The sequence below is a fragment of the Herpailurus yagouaroundi genome, unplaced genomic scaffold, assembly GCF_014898765.1.
Source record: "Herpailurus yagouaroundi ecotype Mexico unplaced genomic scaffold, PumYag 201, whole genome shotgun sequence".
In the NCBI taxonomy this organism is placed as follows: Eukaryota; Metazoa; Chordata; class Mammalia; order Carnivora; family Felidae; genus Herpailurus; species Herpailurus yagouaroundi.
Genome location: NW_024412432.1, coordinates 2,022,345 through 2,041,832, shown reverse-complemented (window position 1 = coordinate 2,041,832; position 19,488 = coordinate 2,022,345). Strand labels below are relative to the sequence as shown.

Sequence of the window (19,488 nt, the reverse complement as noted above, 5' to 3'; positions counted from 1 at the left end):
ATCCCAATAGTTCAGGGAGAAGATCCAGTTCAAATGTATCAATCTAGGCAGTTAGTCAATCAACAAATTCTGATCTAAATGCTGGGGGTGGAAGAATGGACACGATGTGGTCCCTGCCCTGAATAACGCACTGTTTAAATAGAGAAGAAAGACTGTCAATTTTGTTCCCGAACTCTTCATATGCTTTTATTATACCCACAGCACTGTTAAGTTAGTTTTGAAGCTAAAGGGAAATATTTTGTGAGGCTGTATTATAATTCCACCATATCTGCCTACCCGTCAGTAAGAATTCACCATAGTGACTCAACCGCTATATGCTTTGTGACACATGCTGTCAATATCTGTAGTGAATACAAAGTAACCATACATAAAGTCTTTCATTTTTCTCATTCTTTTTAATTTTTTTTCATGTTTATTTATTTTTGAGAGAGAGAGCGTGAGTGGAATAGGGGCAGAGAGAGAGGGAGACAGAATCCGAAGCAGGCTCCAGGCTCTGAGCTGTCAGCATAGAGCCTGATGCAGGGCTTGAACCCATGAACCACAAGATCATGACCTCAGCCGAAGTCGGATGCTTAACCAACTGAGCCCCACTCAGATGCCCCTCTTTTCTAGTCTTTTTGACTAAAGGCAATTCAAAATGTAACTGCTCCAAAAATATCTTAAGCAGGAAAGATCCTCAGAATGGCTGTATAGCCACCCAAATGGCTGCTTGAAAACTCAAACTCATTTGGGTATATAGTGCCAAGATACTTAGTGAAAATACATTATAACATATTTGATCTGTTACCAAACTCTAGAAATGAAATTCAAGATTTAAGAAAATCCCACTTATCAGAAAACTACTTGAACACTGGAAGCATATTTCCAGCACAACCTTATTTAGTAAAACCAGCTGCTTCTTCCCGCCACCTTACCTGTTGTACATATATACATGGACTCTGCTGGCCTGGAGGGCGGAGTCCAGGTGTTGTCGGAGAGCTTCCGTGGTCAGGACGTTAGCACCTTCTTCTTTCGGGGTCTGAATCATGAGCTGAGGATTAAACATAGCCTCCTCTCCAATCTTCTGGCGAGTATAGTTTAATTCGCGACTTACTCGTCCACCAACTGACAAACATGTACAGGTTTCAATTAGAACAGAAATATCCCCATGAATTCATGTTCTGTTATCTCACTAAGAGGTACAGGATACAGGATAAATTATCTCTGGTCATGAAAATGCAGGGCTGATGTTTGGGGGATAACGTTCACTTTATTATTACTGGCAATGTTCATTTCACCAATTAAAAAAAAAAAAACACGGAAAAAATACTAAGGCCATGAACAACCGTCCTGTCTGTTGCATATGCAAACCTAATGCATACGTGCTTTGTGCACCTTCTAACTAATGTGCCATATGTATAAAGGGGGAAGGGGAAGGAAAACTTGAGACACCTTTTCCTTGCAGACCAGACCAAATACCCCTGTTACAATTTCTTTCACTTGTGTAAACAATGTGCCCCGGCAGCACATTTCAAGATAAATGGCTTCAATTTACACTCTTCTCCTAAATAATCTAGTAAAGGTAACAAGGAAATGTTTCTCCCTGTTGAAAAAGAAACAAAGAAAGGTGGCAAATGTGTGCTCGGCAGAAAATTTGCCAGGAGAAGATAAATAATGTGATTTACATCAGATGTACTTGAGAGGAACCAAATGTCTCAGCTGTGGCCAGGACAGCCAGTCTCTGGATCCTGGCTCTATCAGACTCACCTGGTCAGCATCCGGAAACAAAGGTACCAGGTTCTGAGTTGCCTGTGAGCAGGCAGCCTGTGTTCCAGAAGCTCCCCAGGGATCCTGAACCTGCTGCAAGCCCAGAAGCCTTGCCCCAGTAGCACCGGGCTCTCCAGGAGGCTGGCCACAGTGGGGCATGCTACAGGTGAAGGCAACAAGGTACGCTTTTTGTTTTCTTTCTCAGGTCTTAGGTTATATTTCAACTATGGCTTTAGAATAAGCCAGAATGCTGGACCTGGCTGGGAGGTATGGGGGGGGGGGGTTTGGGAGGGAGTGTCACTTCCCAACAGGGTAGGTGTGGGGGGATGCAGTTGGGAGTGCTCTGGAGAGCATGCTTTGATCCAATATGGTCACAGGGAAGGGGCTGTTCCAGAAGGGCCTGGGAGGGCAGGAGAGAGACAATCCTAGAGCAAGCAGCACCCCCTACCCTTCTCCCCCTCCCTACACACACACACACACACACACACTCCAAGGCCAGCTGATGAGTCTGAACAGTGAGTCTGAAGAGTTCCTAAAGTCACTGGTAAGTTGCATGTTTACTGGGAAACAGGCCTTCAGCTACAGTGTAGAAAGAGCCTTCAGCAATCATGGTAAGCTTTCCCACGAGGAGGAATCCTTTTTCTTCAAGTTTAGCATTCAAGGACATAAACATTTGGTTTGGGCAAGTAAGGAAGTACTGGGAACAGCGGGCTGTTTAGCTCTCTTGGCATATTTTATAAACAAGGGGGCAGGCTAAAAAGCAAATAATGCTCTCATTAGGAAAGCTAGTCCAGATTCACAGACTGGAAGGATCATGTGTGTGGGTCCACGCAGATGGCCAAGGCCACTGCGGAATACTGTGAGGTGAGGCCCAACGTACTGCTGGGTGTGTCCAAGAGGAGAGAGGAGGCGGAGGATGAGGAAGAAGGAGCCGGGAGGGAGGGGCAGAGGGAAGGATATTATCAGTCAGTTACAGAAAGTATTAAGATTCCTCGTGCAGAAAACTTTGACAAATGCCCTGGGGAATTGCCCAGGATACTGCAATCAATTTGAAGTTAAAGAAAGACCACAGGAAAACATAGGAAACTTGCAACAAAGGATAAATTTACATGAAGTCCTAGGCCTTTTCAGGATGCTCTTCTAAAGCCGCCTGCAGGCAGGGTCTGGCTCCTTCGGGCAGGAATCACAATGTATTATTTCAAGCAATTAACTAGAGAACTGAATTAGACTCAATCCACATTCTCTGGAGATAAAAAGGCTATTTGAGGCTAAAAAGCCAATTATTAGTCCAGAGGTCACTTCTGAAAAGCTACAGACTGCCATGCCAAGATCTCCAAATAGCCTTTTTGAAAAAAACCTCAACTCCTTCCTTTTTCCTGGCTATATGACATCAATACCCCACACCTATAAATCATTTATATTTCTACCAGCTCCTGAAGCATTGGCACAGCACACGATCCCTCATTCTGCTTACAAAGTCCTACTTCCTTTATTTTTCCTGACGCTTAGAGCTTCAGGTGAATTCAACCATGAGGTAAAAACAAACATCAACAGAGTGGGACCACAGACACTCCCTCCCACCTCTCCTGCTTTATAGCAGCTGCCTCTAACTATAACCCACAAGCTGAGGATCCAAGAGACGAGTGCACACAAAAATAGAGATCAAATGCAAGGTTCATGCTCCTGAAAAGAACTGTCTACATCTTCCAGACCAACCTCACATTCGAGCAATTATTTTATTACAGGGGTTTTCAAAAATGATGCTATTTCCTACAAGATATAAAACGTACCTCAAGGGCTTTACAGTGTCACTTTTTAGACGTTTTAAAATGTATATTTAAAGATGTATATTTTTTAATAAAGGTGTCTATCATGTCTCTGGAACTGAAAATATTTTTTTCTTCCTTCATTTCTTTGCTCTAGTGATAAATGTAATATTTTGCTAATGTGACAATCATTTTCAACCAAGACTCTCATCATAGGTAGACTGAGCAACTGGAGTTCAAAAACCCTGAATGGCCTCCAGCACCTATGCTGTATCCTACTTTTCAGCAGCGTTCAGTTCGGTTTTACATACGACATGGCCATATTTTATTTAACATTCCATCTATTATTTTTGCAAAACTATATGGTAACTTTTTAAAATGTTTCATTGACATCCGCTTTACTTGACAAAGAGTCCTAACACTCACCCAGTGAGCATATGAAGGTGCCTGCTGTGTGCTACACAGCGGGGTGCTATGCGGGGTGAGACCGGTGCGTTCTCTGCTCCAAAAGGCTTGCTGGCCAGTGAAGCACACAAGCAGTAGACAAACAAATCAATAGGATAATCTCATGGGATGACAAGTGCCTTGGAGGAAACACAGATGGTAATGCCAGGATAGTTACTGGGTGGTGGGGAAGGGGGAAGCCCCCTTCAAATGGAGTAGCCCGGGGAGACCTAAATGGAAGTAACATTTAAGCTGACTTTGATGAGCTGGGGGGGACAGTGTCTGGGCAGAGGAACCAGCAACTGTTAAGCCCTCATGTCTGGCTTGCTGCAGGAAGAGAAAGGAGGCCAGTGTGGCTGGAGCTTGGTGAGACCATAATTATGTCATTCATTTGGTTGCACTGGTAGACTTAGCTCCTTCTCGGGTGTACCTGTGTCATAAGCTGCTCGGCGTTCGTATGGTCTTACATCAGTATTCACCCAAGGTGCTCTTGAACAAGCTACCAGAAACAGAAACCTCTCTGGACAGAGCAACTTTATGGACTCCGCTGATTTTTGCTACCCTAGCAAATGCCTATCCTAAATCACAACGGGGTGACAGCCCAAAGCTGTTCCTTTTCTTGTGAGTCTTCCTCATCATACATCAGCGTGATGCTCCATCAGCAGGAAGCCCCACAGACCCCATTTCAAGCGACTGAAGTTACAGGTGCAGTCTGGGGGAGATGGTTTTTCTCCCTTCTCTTGTCCCATGTTCAAGGTCAAGGTCCTTTCTATTTAAAAAACAATCTGTTCATGAAATACTGCATAATTATTTCCGACTACTGAGCAGAATGAACCATACGATCCAGTATTTGTGATGTAGATGTATGAATGCTGACAGCCATGTGAACAGCCACTACTGCTGTGTGGTGGTTTATGGATAATATTTACCCATTTCCCTTTTTGAGGGTTATCACTATTTCTTAATTTTTCTGCAAAGAACCCATATAATTAAAGACTTCCATGTGACAAAAAGAGAAAAATAAGAAAGGTACTTGGTAGGGATCTGAATTAAAAAGCTCAACACAAACAAAACAAAACATGCATATTCATTAAATTCTAAAGTCCTCTTATATTCTTTTCCTTCTTCCAAATGCAATAACTTTTAACAATAAAATAACAATCAAACTCTTTGAACAAGACTCATGAAAAATGTTGTCTCAGGATCCTGGGACACGAATAGCCTTTTACATTTGTGTATGTTTTTCATCTGCAAACCCATTTCCCACTCATTCTTTACCTATTTATAAATATTTTGCTCAGTGCTGTGCTGTTCCCTCATCAAGCTGGGGCAAGCTGACTGGACAGTCAGGTGGTGGGAACCAGGACCAGAAAGGCAGCACTGAGATTTGGGACGAGTCCCTGTGACATAACTGGGCTTCAGTAACCTTCCCTATGAAATGGGATGAAAATGATACTACTAACCTCATAAATTGGTGTGAGAGTTAACAATGTGTTATGAAATTTCCCAAACCCTGAACTCATCCACTCATTCTGTTGCTTATTCATCACAGGGCATGTATCATCACTCTTATTTTACAGAAGAGGAAAAGTAGCTGCAATTGTCCAAGGTCCCCCAGCTGAGAGGAGGTGGAACCGACCCTCAACCCTAGTCCAACTGCCTGGAGAGAGCCTTGTGGCTTCGGAGCACTAGTTGAGGATATGAGTTTAGAAGTCCTGAATTCCATATACCAGACTGTGTCAAGCTCATAGCTAGAGCTTTTAGAATGCACCTGCACCAGAGTATTACACAGGACAACGATTGGCATTTTTGCTTAAAGGACAACATTGCTTCCCACAGTGTTTACTGCCACTGTGAGGAGATAGTTTTTTCAGTAGAACCTCATGGGTGGCAGTAACAGCCCCCCATTTTCCTTGGGGTCCCCAGAGGGGCCTGATTTGGAGGAGGGGGTTAGAGAGACTAGGGTACACAGCTTTAGGCCTCTTTACCTGCAAATTCTCCAGAAATCTGAGGCTTAAACCAATTCTTTGAAAGAGCTGGGGTAAAAAGCATCACTTCCCCAAAGAAGTTCTTGCTCAAGCTCTGCTGATCCTTTCCTCCCTAAATCAAACCATTATGGTTTTCCAAGGTGAAGAAGGGCCAGCACAGGTGAGAAACCATTCCACCCAGGGGTCCATACCTCTGGGCCAGTGCTGTTCCATTCCATGGTAGACAAGAGTTGTTCCCCTCATGATGCTCTCCCACCTTGTACAATTCTTCAGCATGGCCCTTGCACAGAGCTTAATAAACGGCTGCAGCATTCATGCACAAAACTTTTAGCAAAAGCTTATTGTGATCCACATAAAGGTGATCTGAGGGACCAAATGAAGTATTTTCCCCAGTAAATTCCAAGTCCTTTCAGGGAGGCACCGCCCGCTGCCCACTTATCTCGGCACACCAGGCGCATGCGCACACTCAGTGTGTCAGAGGAATAAATGAATGAACAGCCTCAATACAGAGCCTTGGGAACAGGCAGTCATCTGTATAAGATATTAATTCTCCCCAAAGCCTCAAAAAGTCAATCAGTCAAAACAAATGACCCTTTCAGCCTGCAAAGTACCCACTCAGAGTCCAATTAGGAAAATGGGGTCTGTGTATATGCAAGCGGAGCATTTGCATTTGATTAATCCCATGAATTATCTAACAGCCTCTAGAGAGATTTTTTTTTTCTTCCCCTTTAGTTACTTCAGGTCCTTCTTTCAATGTTGCGATTAGTTATTGTGAGGGTGAAAAACTACAAATCTCCAAAGGGTGTAACTGCAAAATTATTAGCACCAGCTCGTTTTCTAAATTGAAAAAAATGAAGATTCCGTAATTTGGGCAATTGGCTGAAAACTCCTGAGCTGTGAGTTTTAGTCAGTCTTCCAGCCATCTCTTTTATTCATGACTAGCCAACTGCTGCTTAAGCTTCAGGGCTGTTTTTCTCCTCGTGGGATTGTGCCCTTGGGTGTTGCCATGGGAAAATGCTAGAATCAGATAGCCCAAAGAGAATTTGCCTTCATGAAGTGAGCCCAGTGAGTGAAAACCACAAAAACAAGACAAGAGCAGGACACATCCCCACACCTCCCCAGGGACAGCTTGAGGGGGGTGGTGGTGGTGAGGAGGGCGGAACGTGGTAGAAGGGGTAGCAGGCCTGAGCATGTGCCCACCACAAGCCCCCACACCAGCTGTTTGTGGTGCCATCTGTTACCGCCCAGGCTGCTTCTCTGAATGGCTTTCCCTGGAGCTGCCCGCTCACCCTGTCGGACACGATCAGGTCAGCCCAGCACTGTGCCCACACCGGACCTGCTGCCTGCCACAGCTCCCCCCACCTGGTATTCTCTCCAGGGCCAGCACTCCCAAGATCACACTGCATCTGTTAGGAGACCCATTCTTCTTTGGTCACTTGCTGCTGTGGCAAATGAGGGCTGCGGTCAACCCCCCCCCCCCGGCCCCGCCCCCTCAAAGACAGGCCGAGTGAAGCCACAGCCTGTGGACTCAAGAATGTTCCTGGCTTCCGGCAGGCTGGAACGGGATGGAGATCTGCTCTATCCCTAACTGCACACTTGCCCCACTGGGAACTGTCCCAGGCACTACCAAGATTCACCTGAGTGCTCCAGTCTATAAGCAAGTAGATGCAAAACTCAAGTCCTGTCCTTTTGCAGGAGCTGAGCAAGCCTGGGAGGGTTCGACACAGAGCAGCATGCTCAGAGGCAAAGCTGGACCAAGAAGCAGAACCCAGGGACCAAAGACAGTGTTGTTATCAAGTTTTAAGTCCTTAGTTAAGGCCTCCTAAATTCTTCACTCAAAAAATAAAAACAGAACACAACACAACCACGACAAAAGCCAAGTGCCTGCCCGGGCTGCGGGCTCTCTACCCCAGCATTCGGGCTGCTGCATAACATTAACCCCAGCTCCCTTCTCTAAGCTTCTGTGGGGCTGACATCACCTCTCTGCTCTCAACAGTCTTCTTGCCATTATCCGGCCTGGGCCTCTTGGCACCGGCCTCCTACTTGAGCACGCACAGGGGAGAAGACAATGTGAGTCCCCACCTCCACAGGCAGGCTCCCAGGGCCCTGAGGAACATCACGCTGGCCTGCTTTATCTCCCACACCCTCCCTGGGGGCCACTTTCATGATTTTGTTGCCATCAGGATTAGCTGGATTAGGGACTGATGCATAAGGACCCCCTGGTGCCTCGAGGAAGTTTCATCACCAGGTCAGCATGGTGTGAACTATATTCTGTCACCACCACTGCTCCTTATAGCCACCAACTGAAAAAAAGGGGAGGGGACAGCAGAGAAAATGCATGAACTCATCACAGCCATAAATTCCCCCATCATGCATTCCCAAGGGTGTGAACCATTCAAGACTGTCCTCCTTTCCAGCAAGAGCCCTACTGATTCTTTTCTTATCTATAAAGGATGTCATGGGTCTGATAGTGGCAGTGAAGTGGTGAGCAGAGCTGCCTCAGAAAAACAACACAAAGGAACTTCTAGTCCTTTGCTAAAACCAGTCAAGCAATTTGGGAAGACAGTCTTGCTGTTGGAACCTTATATTACAGTCCTATCCCATGGGGTGGGGGTGGGGGAGGTAGGGGTGTTCCCATTTAATTTGAAGGAAAACAATGTGGGCAGGAGGGGGGGGGGGTCAGCAAGAGGATGGAAAGAAACAGAACAACTATTAACGCCTTGTAAAAATTCAGTGACTGAAACTTTTCCTCCCAGAAAAATCACTTGGTCCTTGTACCTTCCCAAACCCGCATCCTGGCTGCCGCTTACATGCACCCTGCATGAAGTAAACACGATTTGTAGAGAAAGCAACGGGATTTCTGCAAGTGTGTGCAAGGGTGTGTGTATGTGTGTGTTTTATAGAACAGTCCTTCTTGCACAGAACTGGGCTGTTCCATCAAAGCCGTATCTGTTATATTTCTGTCTTTCTCTTCTGTTTGGCGTATTCACCAACAAGAGAAAAGGAGGTAAGCTTTGGCGGCCCTGACCTGCAGCTGGAACACAATACTTTCGCACAGCCCTGCCGACCCCTGACATAAATTTTACACCGCAGCTGGCATTTACACACTCAGCATTACCATATGTATAGCTGCTCGGTGCTAATTATGCTAATCACCTGTCTAACTCGCTGCTGCGAAAAATGGTTGTATTTAGCAGTCCAGTGCCTACCAATGCAGCTTACTGTGTGGCTGAAATGTACATTCAGACGGCCCTGAATGGCAAGATTTTTCCACGTTGCTGGCTACATTCAGGCCTCAGAAAAATTTATTCAAGTCAACTGGTTTCGGTCCGCAACAAAAAAGTTACGAGAAAAAAGTGAGTGTGTTCTTGCCCTAACATTCTGGATCTGCTTGCAAGCAAAATGATAAATCAATTGGTGTGGGAAACAAAAAGGGAGAGAGATTTCTTTTGGGAGCCATGTGAAACTGTAGCCTATTTAAAAAAAAAAAAAAAAGAAAAAAAAAGGGTCATCCTATTCCCCAAATCTCTAGAAAGAGCAGTTAATAGATATTTAGCCCTAATCCCAATTCTCTCAAATTGCAAGCTTTGTTTGCAATTAAGCAACATATTAAACGTGCAATTTTTTTTTTTCTGGATCATGTGTAGCCTAAAATGATGGCATCATATTTATCATTTTTAAACTTAGTGCAACAATGTATGAACCTCATGGAGAAAAGTCAGGTAAGAGAAGAAATAATTTCTTAGGCAGCTAGGGAAAATTCTTTTGTTATTCTCTTAGAATGCTTTTATTTCAAAAGACATTGTGTGATATTTATGTCTATTTTGTGAAATTTCCTGGTTTCCCCACTAAAGGAGCAAAGGAAATCAGGGAATGGGGGTGGGGAGATGGGAGAGTTCAAAACAGAAAAAAAAAAAGTGCTGGAGGGAGGTGGGGGGAGAGCCAGAGTCAAGAAGCCTACATTTTCCTGAATCTCAAAACGCCTGTTTCCCATCCCTGTTTCTAAAAGCAATTTTCTCAGATCACTCTACAGAATGGATTTCTAAAATCAGGATAATATTATCGCAGGTTGCAAGTTGTTTTAACAACTCCCCAAATTCAAACTGAAACCCCATTTCCTCCTAACTCCCAAAATACCTTCATATTAATGTTTAAACATCCTAAAGTTAGTAAGTCTAAGGACTGCTTAGTATTAGATTATTTGGGTGTACAGCTAATGCCTAGGCGTTCCAATTTCCTTGGGTTGCCCGCAGCACTGTAAAACAAGTTCTACTTGGAGGGGTGGCTCAAAGCGTCCAGTTACTTTCTTACCTCCAAATGAACATCATTAGTAGCTGCTTTACTGAAATCTAGGAACTGGGAGCAAACTGGAAGGCCATTTATTCTGCAACATAGATCTTGGGCTACCCAACCCCCCCCCCCCCCCCCCCCCGGTGCTACAAAACACCAGAGAAGCTTTGTGATGATACCTCTTAGGTTTACACACAGAAGGTGCACCAAGCCAGGACGCTTTCTTATACACGGGAGAGGGGGGTGAAAGAAGCTGGTCTCTCCCTGCCTTACTTCACTCACCTTTCAATTGAGCTCACAGCAGATGAAAAGGGTGATGCTCACAGATGCTGCTATGAAAACAACAGTTTCGTTCCTATCAGCCCCTCCCCATTCGGTTCAACATTTTATAAACTTATCTGACCCAATGAAGCAACATTATCCAAGCCACATCGTGCTCTCTTTGGCATCCCAATTCAAGCTGCTTTTCTTTGCCAGTAAAAAGTATTAATTCATCTAGGTTTTTGTACTTCCAAATCTTGACTCTGCAGCCAAAAACACAAACAACACGACCACAACTGTGCCACTGCAGAGGGCTTACCTCTCTTTCCCTCTCAATCTCTCACTCTTCTTTAATAGGAGATGGACCACCCTGCCTCATGGCACAGAGCACTGTTTACATTGCAGTACTTGACTGTGTAATACATCTGGCATTTTTGGGCAGGATTCCTGAGCTAGGGGCCAGAAGCCCTTAAGCAATGATTTAAGGGGAAAAAAATCATGCACACTGACTTCACAAAGCCTACTTCCAGTTCCTTTTGCTTGCTTTTGTACGTGTTTCATCAATAACTGAAAACTATGTTGGCTGATAAATTGGGGAAACCTACTGCTTCTTTTCATTTATCCTAACGAGAATAAATCAAGCTTGTGCTGTGGTATGGAGACTTGCTTCTCACTAGCCTCACCTTCATAGCCAGTGGTGTTCTGGGACCCACATGCAGTGTGGACTATCTGGGTCAACTCACAACTGGGTTTCTAGAAATAGGGCCCTACATCCACATTATAAATCTCCGCAACAACTAACTTGTCACTCATGAGCAGGTGCCTGACTGCCCACAAACGACACAGTTTCCCTAACACATGACAGCTGTTTTTCCAGCTATGCTCTGAACCCAAATACAACAAAATAGTCAGAGTCTTGAAAGGTTGTGGACAGGATGCATCTTTCCTAAAAATCTCTATGACAGTCAAGCAGTTCCCAATGCAGCATTCTACTGTTTTGGAAGATGAAATTATTTGTGTCAAACCTAAAGATGCATACATGTAGGGAAACAAACTGCCATTTAAAGAAAAACACAATCCTAAATCCAGTTTAAGAGAAACAAATGCAATAAATAGGTCTTATGATGAAGGGCCCAAACTCAAAGTTCTAAAGCAAAGAACAAGTAATAAAAGTGCTTATATCCTGATGACCCTGATGGTACCTGTGTAGTCAGGGAAGCTTCCCACTAAGAAAATCCCAGGGAGCTTTCTCCGTATGAACTGCTGGAAGTGCCTTCATGAGCAAAACCCTCTGCTCTCTGGGACCTCTCATGTGGGATGGACCATCTAATGCTGCAGAGTCGGCCAAAGTTTGGATAAGGAAATCTGTCCTCTTCCATCTATGCCCAAGCACCATGTTCCTTTTGCCTTTGGTGAGAGTTCCACCCATGCAAAGCCTGAAGTATGGTGCCTGGGTTGGAATATATTGGCTTACATTTCACTTACCATCTCAAGAAATGCTAAGGGGCCCAATTCTTCATACTCCATACAACACATTAAACACATGGGACCAAGACTTATTTAACACTCCATTTGTCAATGAATTCTAAGGCACTTCAAAAGTCCATAGGATGCCATGACTCTTCAACAGGGGAAGTACATCTTCTGCTGACAAGACCCAATCAGAGAGTGAGGTCCGCGTACCACCCGTTACCAAGACAAGAACCTCAAGGATGCAAATGGCAGCTTGGGATTTGGTATCTCCCACAGCTGGTTTGAAATAATACATGTTCTAATTCCCTCCTGTCAGTTTGTGATTAACCAGATTTACTACCATTTCAGATTTCACACTAGTAACTCCAGAGATCTACTGGGAAGAAATGATTAGGGCAGTTTAGGAGTCTGTGGGGGGAAAGAAGGGTGGGAGGGAGCAAAGGGGGGTTGGGAGAAGAGGTTCTGGGAGCCAGTGAGGGGCAAAGGAAATAGTGTTATAATAACAGAATCACACAGGCATGGTGATTATTTAGGGATGTCTTTTTTTCAACATAGTATCACACTAGTGATGAGTCAAATATTATACTTCTGCAAAACGGCCCCTATTAGATATGGTGTCCTTTAAAGTAAGTTTAGGGGCACCTGGGTGGCTCAGTCAGTTAAGCGGCCAACTTCAGCTCAGGTCATGATGTCACGGTTTGTGAGTTCGAGCCCCATGTCAGGCTCTTTGCTGACAGCTTGGAGACCGCTAAGGATTGTCTCCCTCCCTCTCTCTGCCCCTCCCCCACTTGCACTTGGTCTCTCTCTCTCTCTCTCTCTCAAAAATAAATAAAACATTTAAAAAATTTTTTAAGTATTTTAAAAACATTTCCATATTTGTTTTAAAAGCCAAAAAGACTTTTAAAATCAAACCCCCCTCCACCTCCCCACCTCCCACCCTCATAAAATAAGAGTACTTTTCTGGGGCTAAATCTGGGTGAACAGCTGGCATGGAGCTGGGTGGGGGGTGGTAAACCATGAAAGCAGCCCCTTCCGCTGCACAATTGTGACCCCCCCAACACGAGAAGAAGGGCAGACAAGTTACAGCTTGGCCTGAGTGGACAGAGCTCTGGGGGTCATGGGGAGGTCAGCTTTGAAGGAGAAATCCCAATGAAATATAAACACAGCATTGTGGAAACCAGACAAATCTCCCATAGCTTGTCCAGCCAGCGTTAATCTCGCCATCAGCTGTGGTGCATAATCCAAACAAACGGATCCGGCGGTTCGTACATCTGGAAGCTGTCATCTTCTGGAGCCTCCAAGCGGCGGTCCGTGGATCTGAAACACCCCATTGCCCAACCTGGCTTCTACACTCCTTGGCAGGGTCAAGAGTGGCAGGCAGTAAAGAGACACGGAAGATTCCCAGGGTCAGCTGCCCTGGGGAGAAGGCACCTGAGGCTATTTGGTATTTTAAAGCAATTATTGTTGGATGTAAATTTTTCAGCTATTTTTCTCCTGATGTAAAAGAAAAACCACAGTTCCTTGCACCTGTATGTGTGCGCCTGCTACTGCAATCTAATCAATACCTAGCTAATAAACATATTCTTAATTTTTCAAAGTGCTTAGGGGACCAAGGAGAATACGCTGCATTTCATTAGGTCTTGTGTCCCTTGTTCCTTGTGAAATGCACCCAAACTGACAGCCCTGCAGAGCAGAAACTGGCAGTAAAATCAGAGCTCATATTGCCCATATGGGCTCAAGGTCTCAGCCCCTCACTATCCCTTTGGTTCTGCTGCAAAAGGGCACCCGGGGAAAAGCGGTTTGTCATAGGAACATCTGGAGGAGAGCTAGACCACCGAAGAGCTAATGTACTGAGCGGGCTTCCAAAAGGAGCTCTTATTTCAATATGAACTAAGTTTAGTGGTGTCTCTTCCTGCTTTTTACAAAGTCACCTTCATGCTAAATAAAACCTTCATCCTACGCTTCTTGAAATGCAACAAGGTCTGTCTTCAAAATTAAGTTACCTGAAGAAAATCTATTCTAATATAAAGCTTTCTCTTCCTTGCATAGCTGGCCCCCACCCATACAGTGTCTTCCCCGCCTCCCTCCCTCTGTCAACTTGTCATGCATTTTATTTGATATTTAATGTAATTCTAAGAAAAACAAAAAACTTAAATTATTAGCATAAAAAATTAGTTACCTAGATCAGTAAATATGGAGATGGGGAGGGGACATTATCTTAAAGAAAAAAAAATTCCTTTGCATGTAAGGCAATGTATTTGCAGCCACAATGTCATCATAATAAAAGCCCTCCATTTGCACAGCATGAGTCTTCCAATTGGAATCTATTATCTAAACCAGTGCTTCTCAATTGGGGTGATTTTGTGCAGCTCCCCCCCCCCCCGCCCCCGCCACATTTGGCAATGACTGGAAACATCTTTGGTTGTCACAACTGGGAGGCTGCTACTGGCATCTAGTGGGTAGAGTTCAGAGATGCTGCTAAACATCCTGGGGTGCTTAGGGCAGCCCCCATAACACAGAATTATCCAGAAAAATGTCAAGAGAAAACTTGCTCTAAACTTAAAGAAAGGATGGTGAAGCTCATTTATCTCCTACAACTGCCTGAGTTCAAGCCAAGAACAATGAAACCATCATACCAGCAAGAAACAAACTTGAGAGCACTTATAAGCATCAAGCAGGCATTAAGAACATCTTTTAAATTTTCCTTAACAACAACAACAAAAAATCAGAGTCACAACTTGTGCCTTCTTCCTTTGATGTTAATAACCAAACACAACGCAATATGGATTCATTTCAAGGCTGTTATAACCCTTTGCAGTAAAGGACGCCAGGGGCTGGGCAAAGCTTGAGGGGAAAAACAAATCTCAAAGAGATAAATGAATGTTCTGCCACTGGAGAGTTGTGACAACAAACTTGCATCTGAGAGAGGGTTGGAGTGGGGGGTAGTAGCTATTAAGGGAGACAGGAAGATATGGGTGCTAAGCAAAAAAGGAAAAGCCAACAGAGAAATGGGCAAGATTAAAAATAAAGTATTTCCCTTCTGTGCCCAGAGAGAAATCCAGCTGAAGCACTCCAGTCCCGGGGAGGGCACTAGAGGCCATATATGCTAGTACAGATAATGAGACAGGCAAAGAATGACTAAAAGGAAGAGCTGGTAGCCCCTCAGCCGAATGCCCTGCACACAGCAGAAACCATTCTGCCATGCAGCTGGGCCTTCCAGGCCCCAAGGCTCCCCGCCTCAGACAGGATGTCCCAACTGGAGTCAAGCACTTGGGAGTTCTCCTGGAGGCCACACCCCCCAGCCTCTGAGCCTTTGCAGGAGCTGTTCCTCTGTTCTGGAATGCCCCAGCAGCACCCCCACCTCTCCAGCCCCCTGTGCCTGGCTCAGACCCCTGTCAGGGCTGTCCTGGGAGGCGTCCCTGCCCTAGTGCCAGTGGTCTATGTGCCTGCTGGGTGGAGGTCCTGAGGGCAGGGGCTGTGGCCTTTCACTAACATCTCTCTGGAGCCTCATGCAATGCGTGGCACAGAGCAGCCATGGAGAACATGTGCTGAATATTTTTATTTATTTAAAAAGTTAAAAAAAATTTTTTAAAAATAAATATTGACAGAGAGAGACAGAGCATGTGCGGGGGAGAGGCAGAGAGAGAGGGAGACACAGAATCCGAAACAGGCTCCAGGCTCTGAGTTGTCAGCACAAAGCCTGATTCGGAGCTCGAACTCACAGACTGTGAGATCATGACCTGAGCCGAAGTTGGGCACTCAACCTACTGAGCCACCCAGGCACCCCTAAAAAAATTTTTTTTAAATGTTTGTTTATTTGCGGGGGAGGAGAGGAGCGACAGAGAGACGGAGACACAAAATCTGAGGCAGGCTCCAGGCTCTGAGCTGTCAGCACAGAGTCCAATGCAGGGCTCAAACTCACAAGCGGTGAGATCATGACCTGAGCCAAAGTTAGACTCTCAACTGTCTGAGCCACCCAGGTGCCCCGAATATTTTTATTTTTAAATAACAATTAGTCTCTCCCGGACCTTGCCACCACTGGCATGTGCTTCAGTAACAGCAGATGTCCACAACATCATTCCACATATTCTTTTACTAAACCTCATGACTCTATTCACAAGTGAGCTAAATTTGGTATTTCTGACTTGCAAATACTCTAACCCTGAGACCTAAGCTAACATCTAATGTATGTTGAGTTTCTTAAAAGAAACTGGTTGCTGTTACAATGATGACAGCAATCGTTGTACGAACATTTTAACAAGAGAATCAAAAAATTCTTATCACCAATGAGATAAAAATAGGACAGAATCTTACTTATCTAGCTTATATTGGTCTGCACATTGTGGCCAATGTATGCATACTGTCCTTATAAAGCCACATTTCCCCAGCATGTTAAAAGCATGAAAGTCAAATCAGTGAAGTAGCCTATAAGTGGATCCCTTTAATTTGCCGGCAATATTAAAAAGATAACAATTATCTTGGCAGATACAAAGATGTAGTAAGTCTATGTGTACACACAAATACAAATACAAGTGGAGATATATGAACAACACAGGTTTGAACTGTGCAGGTCTACTTATATGCAGATTTTTTCGGGATATAAATACTCTACCATATCTATATATTTTCTTCCTCTTGATTTTTGTAATAACATTTTCTTTTCTCTAACTTATTTTATTGTAAGAATACAGCAAATGATGTGTGTAACATTCAAAATATGTGTTGATTGACTATTTATGTTATTAGTAAGGCTTCCAGTCAACACAGGCTGTTAGTAGTTAAGTTTTTGAAGAGTCAAAGTTATACACGGATTTTTAATTGTGGAGGGGTTGGCGCACCTAACCCCACATATTGTGCAGGAATCACCTGGTATATAATATGTATTCGTGTGTAGGTATGTAGATATATGTATCTCTAGTTGCCTTTGTATATTTATCTATGTAGTGTGTGTGGTAGATCATATTTTTAAATATCACAAGGGAAATAGCATTTTTCCAAGCAGTCCCTCAGCATTCCCCTCCCCTTAAAATCTCTTATGCTTTCTCAGTCTGTTGCTTTTTAACTAGGGAAATACGCAATCTCTATTCATTTGGTTTATTTAGAGTAGTAAGCACCCATGTTTATGTTCAGAACATTTACGGTCTCCATTAAGAAAACAACCATCTAACAGACTTCTTGTGCTGATAGTGATGAAGAATTTATCAAAGAGATTAAAGTACAAATTAACCTAAATTCTGAGTTGCTGCTCATTTTAATCTGCTACAGTGTAGGACAGCAGGAAATTCCAACTCCTGAAAACAAATGCTTACACTATTTATTGCTGATATGAACACCAAGCTCACTACATCATAAACAAGACCTCCTCACTGTTACCTCTTCTTTGAATTTATGTTAAAATTATAAGATGGTATGGTGCCCTCATGGGATCCCTGGTAGGGTTTACTCGCATTTATGAAACTATTGCTTCTTCTACCGGGAAGAATCTAATGCCCAATGAATGAATGAATGAATGAGTGATGACAAATCAAGAAATCAAGAGGCCAAGTTGACTTAAATCATTAGTAGGCAAAGTGGACATTTTGCCATTGTAAAATGGAACAAGAATTCAGCTATTACATGCAGAAATACTACATACACTATCATGTTATAAAAATAAATATAATAGATGGCTACTTTATTGAGTTGTAAGGCATGTGATAATAGATAATAAACAGTAATGGCAGTTGCTCAACAAGTGATAGCATTAAGTAAAATAACATTTGCTTAAAGAACTTGTGAGCCACGCTGAAAATACCAAAACTCAGAGGCCCAAAGTTGGCAAACTGAGTCCTGAGTGTCTGAGGTATCACGCCTTAATACTCTCTCACTAAGCGGCAGCTCAGGGAGACTGCCCCTAATCATGTTCCTCCTTCTTTCAGGACTTGAAATGAAGTGTGTAATGCAGAAACACAGTTGCTTCCAGAAATATACAATGTTAAGAAAATAAATCGCATCACTTCTCTTTACATGTATTAAAGGTCTACCTAAAAGTCTTGCTCAAAACAGCAAAAAATTATCTTTTGTCATCATCACTGACACTTAGCAAATTCATTGGTCTTAGTGGTGCAGTGTGAACATATGGACAGAGCTGGGAGGCCCCTCTGCTCATCCCTTGTTTCGTCCAGCTCCCCACAGCCTAGCCAATCACATCATTTCTGAACTACAGTCCTGCGCTCCAGGGCACACATGAGCCATGGCACCCTATTCCCACTACACTAGGGGCCTCCACTCACTTGGGCTTTGCTTGACCCCCTTTCTGAGCTCTTGTGCAGAACTCCCTCTCTCCTTCTCTCTCTCTCCAGGTCACCCTAATTTGCCTCACTTCCGCAGAAGCTTTTTTTCCCCATTTGACTTTCATGGCCCACTTCAACCGTGAGCTCAAATTTACTGCAAGCCCATTCAACTCTAGTATTTTGTAAGTGAGTGGATTTGTGCACAGAGAGTGTCTCACAGACTTCAGTGACCCTTACAGTACCTAACACGTGCTGGGGACATTATTGGTGCTCAGTAAGCTTGGTGTTAAGATATCATAGGTGTTCAATAAAACCCTTCTTTTATCTACCAATGATGCTGAAGTGCTCAACTGAGGTAAATTACCCCATGGATTCAATCCAAAGAATACTTTTGTATTAATTATCAAGCTACTTAAAGCAAGAATGTTTTCCTTCCTTAATTATTTGGACTATTATTTTAATTGTCACTTCTCAATTAAAGCCTCCACCATATGCTTGCAACACAGAGAGCTGAATCTTCATAAACAAGGCATAGTTAACAAAATATTCTCCAAGGTTAGTTCTCAGCATCCTAAAAGGAATCATTCACGTAATTACACATATAACTCTTAGGCTTCCAAATTTTGGGTTAGGTAGCTTTCCCTAGGAATGCTCAAGATATTGTTTTGAAAAATCTGCATAATTACCTCAATCGTTCCTTCCCATCCTATTGTCAGAGATATCCAAGGCAGTGTTTAGGGGTTAAATGTTTCCAAATAGCAAATCTGTTACTTTCCAGAAAATAATTAAAAAACAACCACCAATAACATCCCCCCCCCCCGAAACAAAAAAAGCCGTGCGACCAAAAGAATGTAAAATGTTTCGGGGGGGGGGGAGATCTATTTTAAATTTACAACTGCTTAAAAAAAAACACTTTGAGAACCCCCAAATTGAGGAATGTGTATAAAACACTGGCAGAAAGCCTTGGAGAGCTCCCGCGTGGCCCCGCCCTCCAAACCCGCGTTCTTAAAACTCATTTCTTTCAGCCTGCAAAACGCAGCCTTGCCCCCAAATCATACCATTTAAAAAGCCCCCACTCGCCAGGAAACATTAATCTACTTTGCAAACATGCGTTCCAGTCTATGCTTTACTGTTTTTTTTTCAACTCCTTTCCTCCCCACCCCCACTTTTTTTTTTGTACCTTGAGACAAATGTTTTTTTCCCCCAGAGTTGAAAGCTGTCCAAAAACAGGACCACACACGCCGCCGC

The 19,488-nt window shown here is 43.8% G+C and overlaps 1 protein-coding gene across 2 annotated transcripts in view; it reads right to left on the bottom strand.

The window, feature by feature from the left end:
* Positions 1–19,442, bottom strand: part of LOC121014183 (protein patched homolog 1) — a 60,627-nt gene extending 41,185 nt beyond the window's left edge. The window contains exons 1-2 of one of the 2 annotated variants that reach the window (XM_040450234.1): positions 19,421–19,442; positions 915–1,104 (exon numbers count right to left, since the gene is read on the bottom strand). In XM_040450234.1, the coding sequence (XP_040306168.1) occupies positions 915–1,045 (131 nt within the window). In that variant the 5' untranslated portion in view covers positions 1,046–1,104; positions 19,421–19,442. Of the gene's footprint in view, positions 1–914; positions 1,105–19,420 lie in introns of those variants that run through there. The other variant, XM_040450233.1, reaches the window with a different exon arrangement.
* Positions 19,443–19,488: the final 46 nt, after the last annotated feature.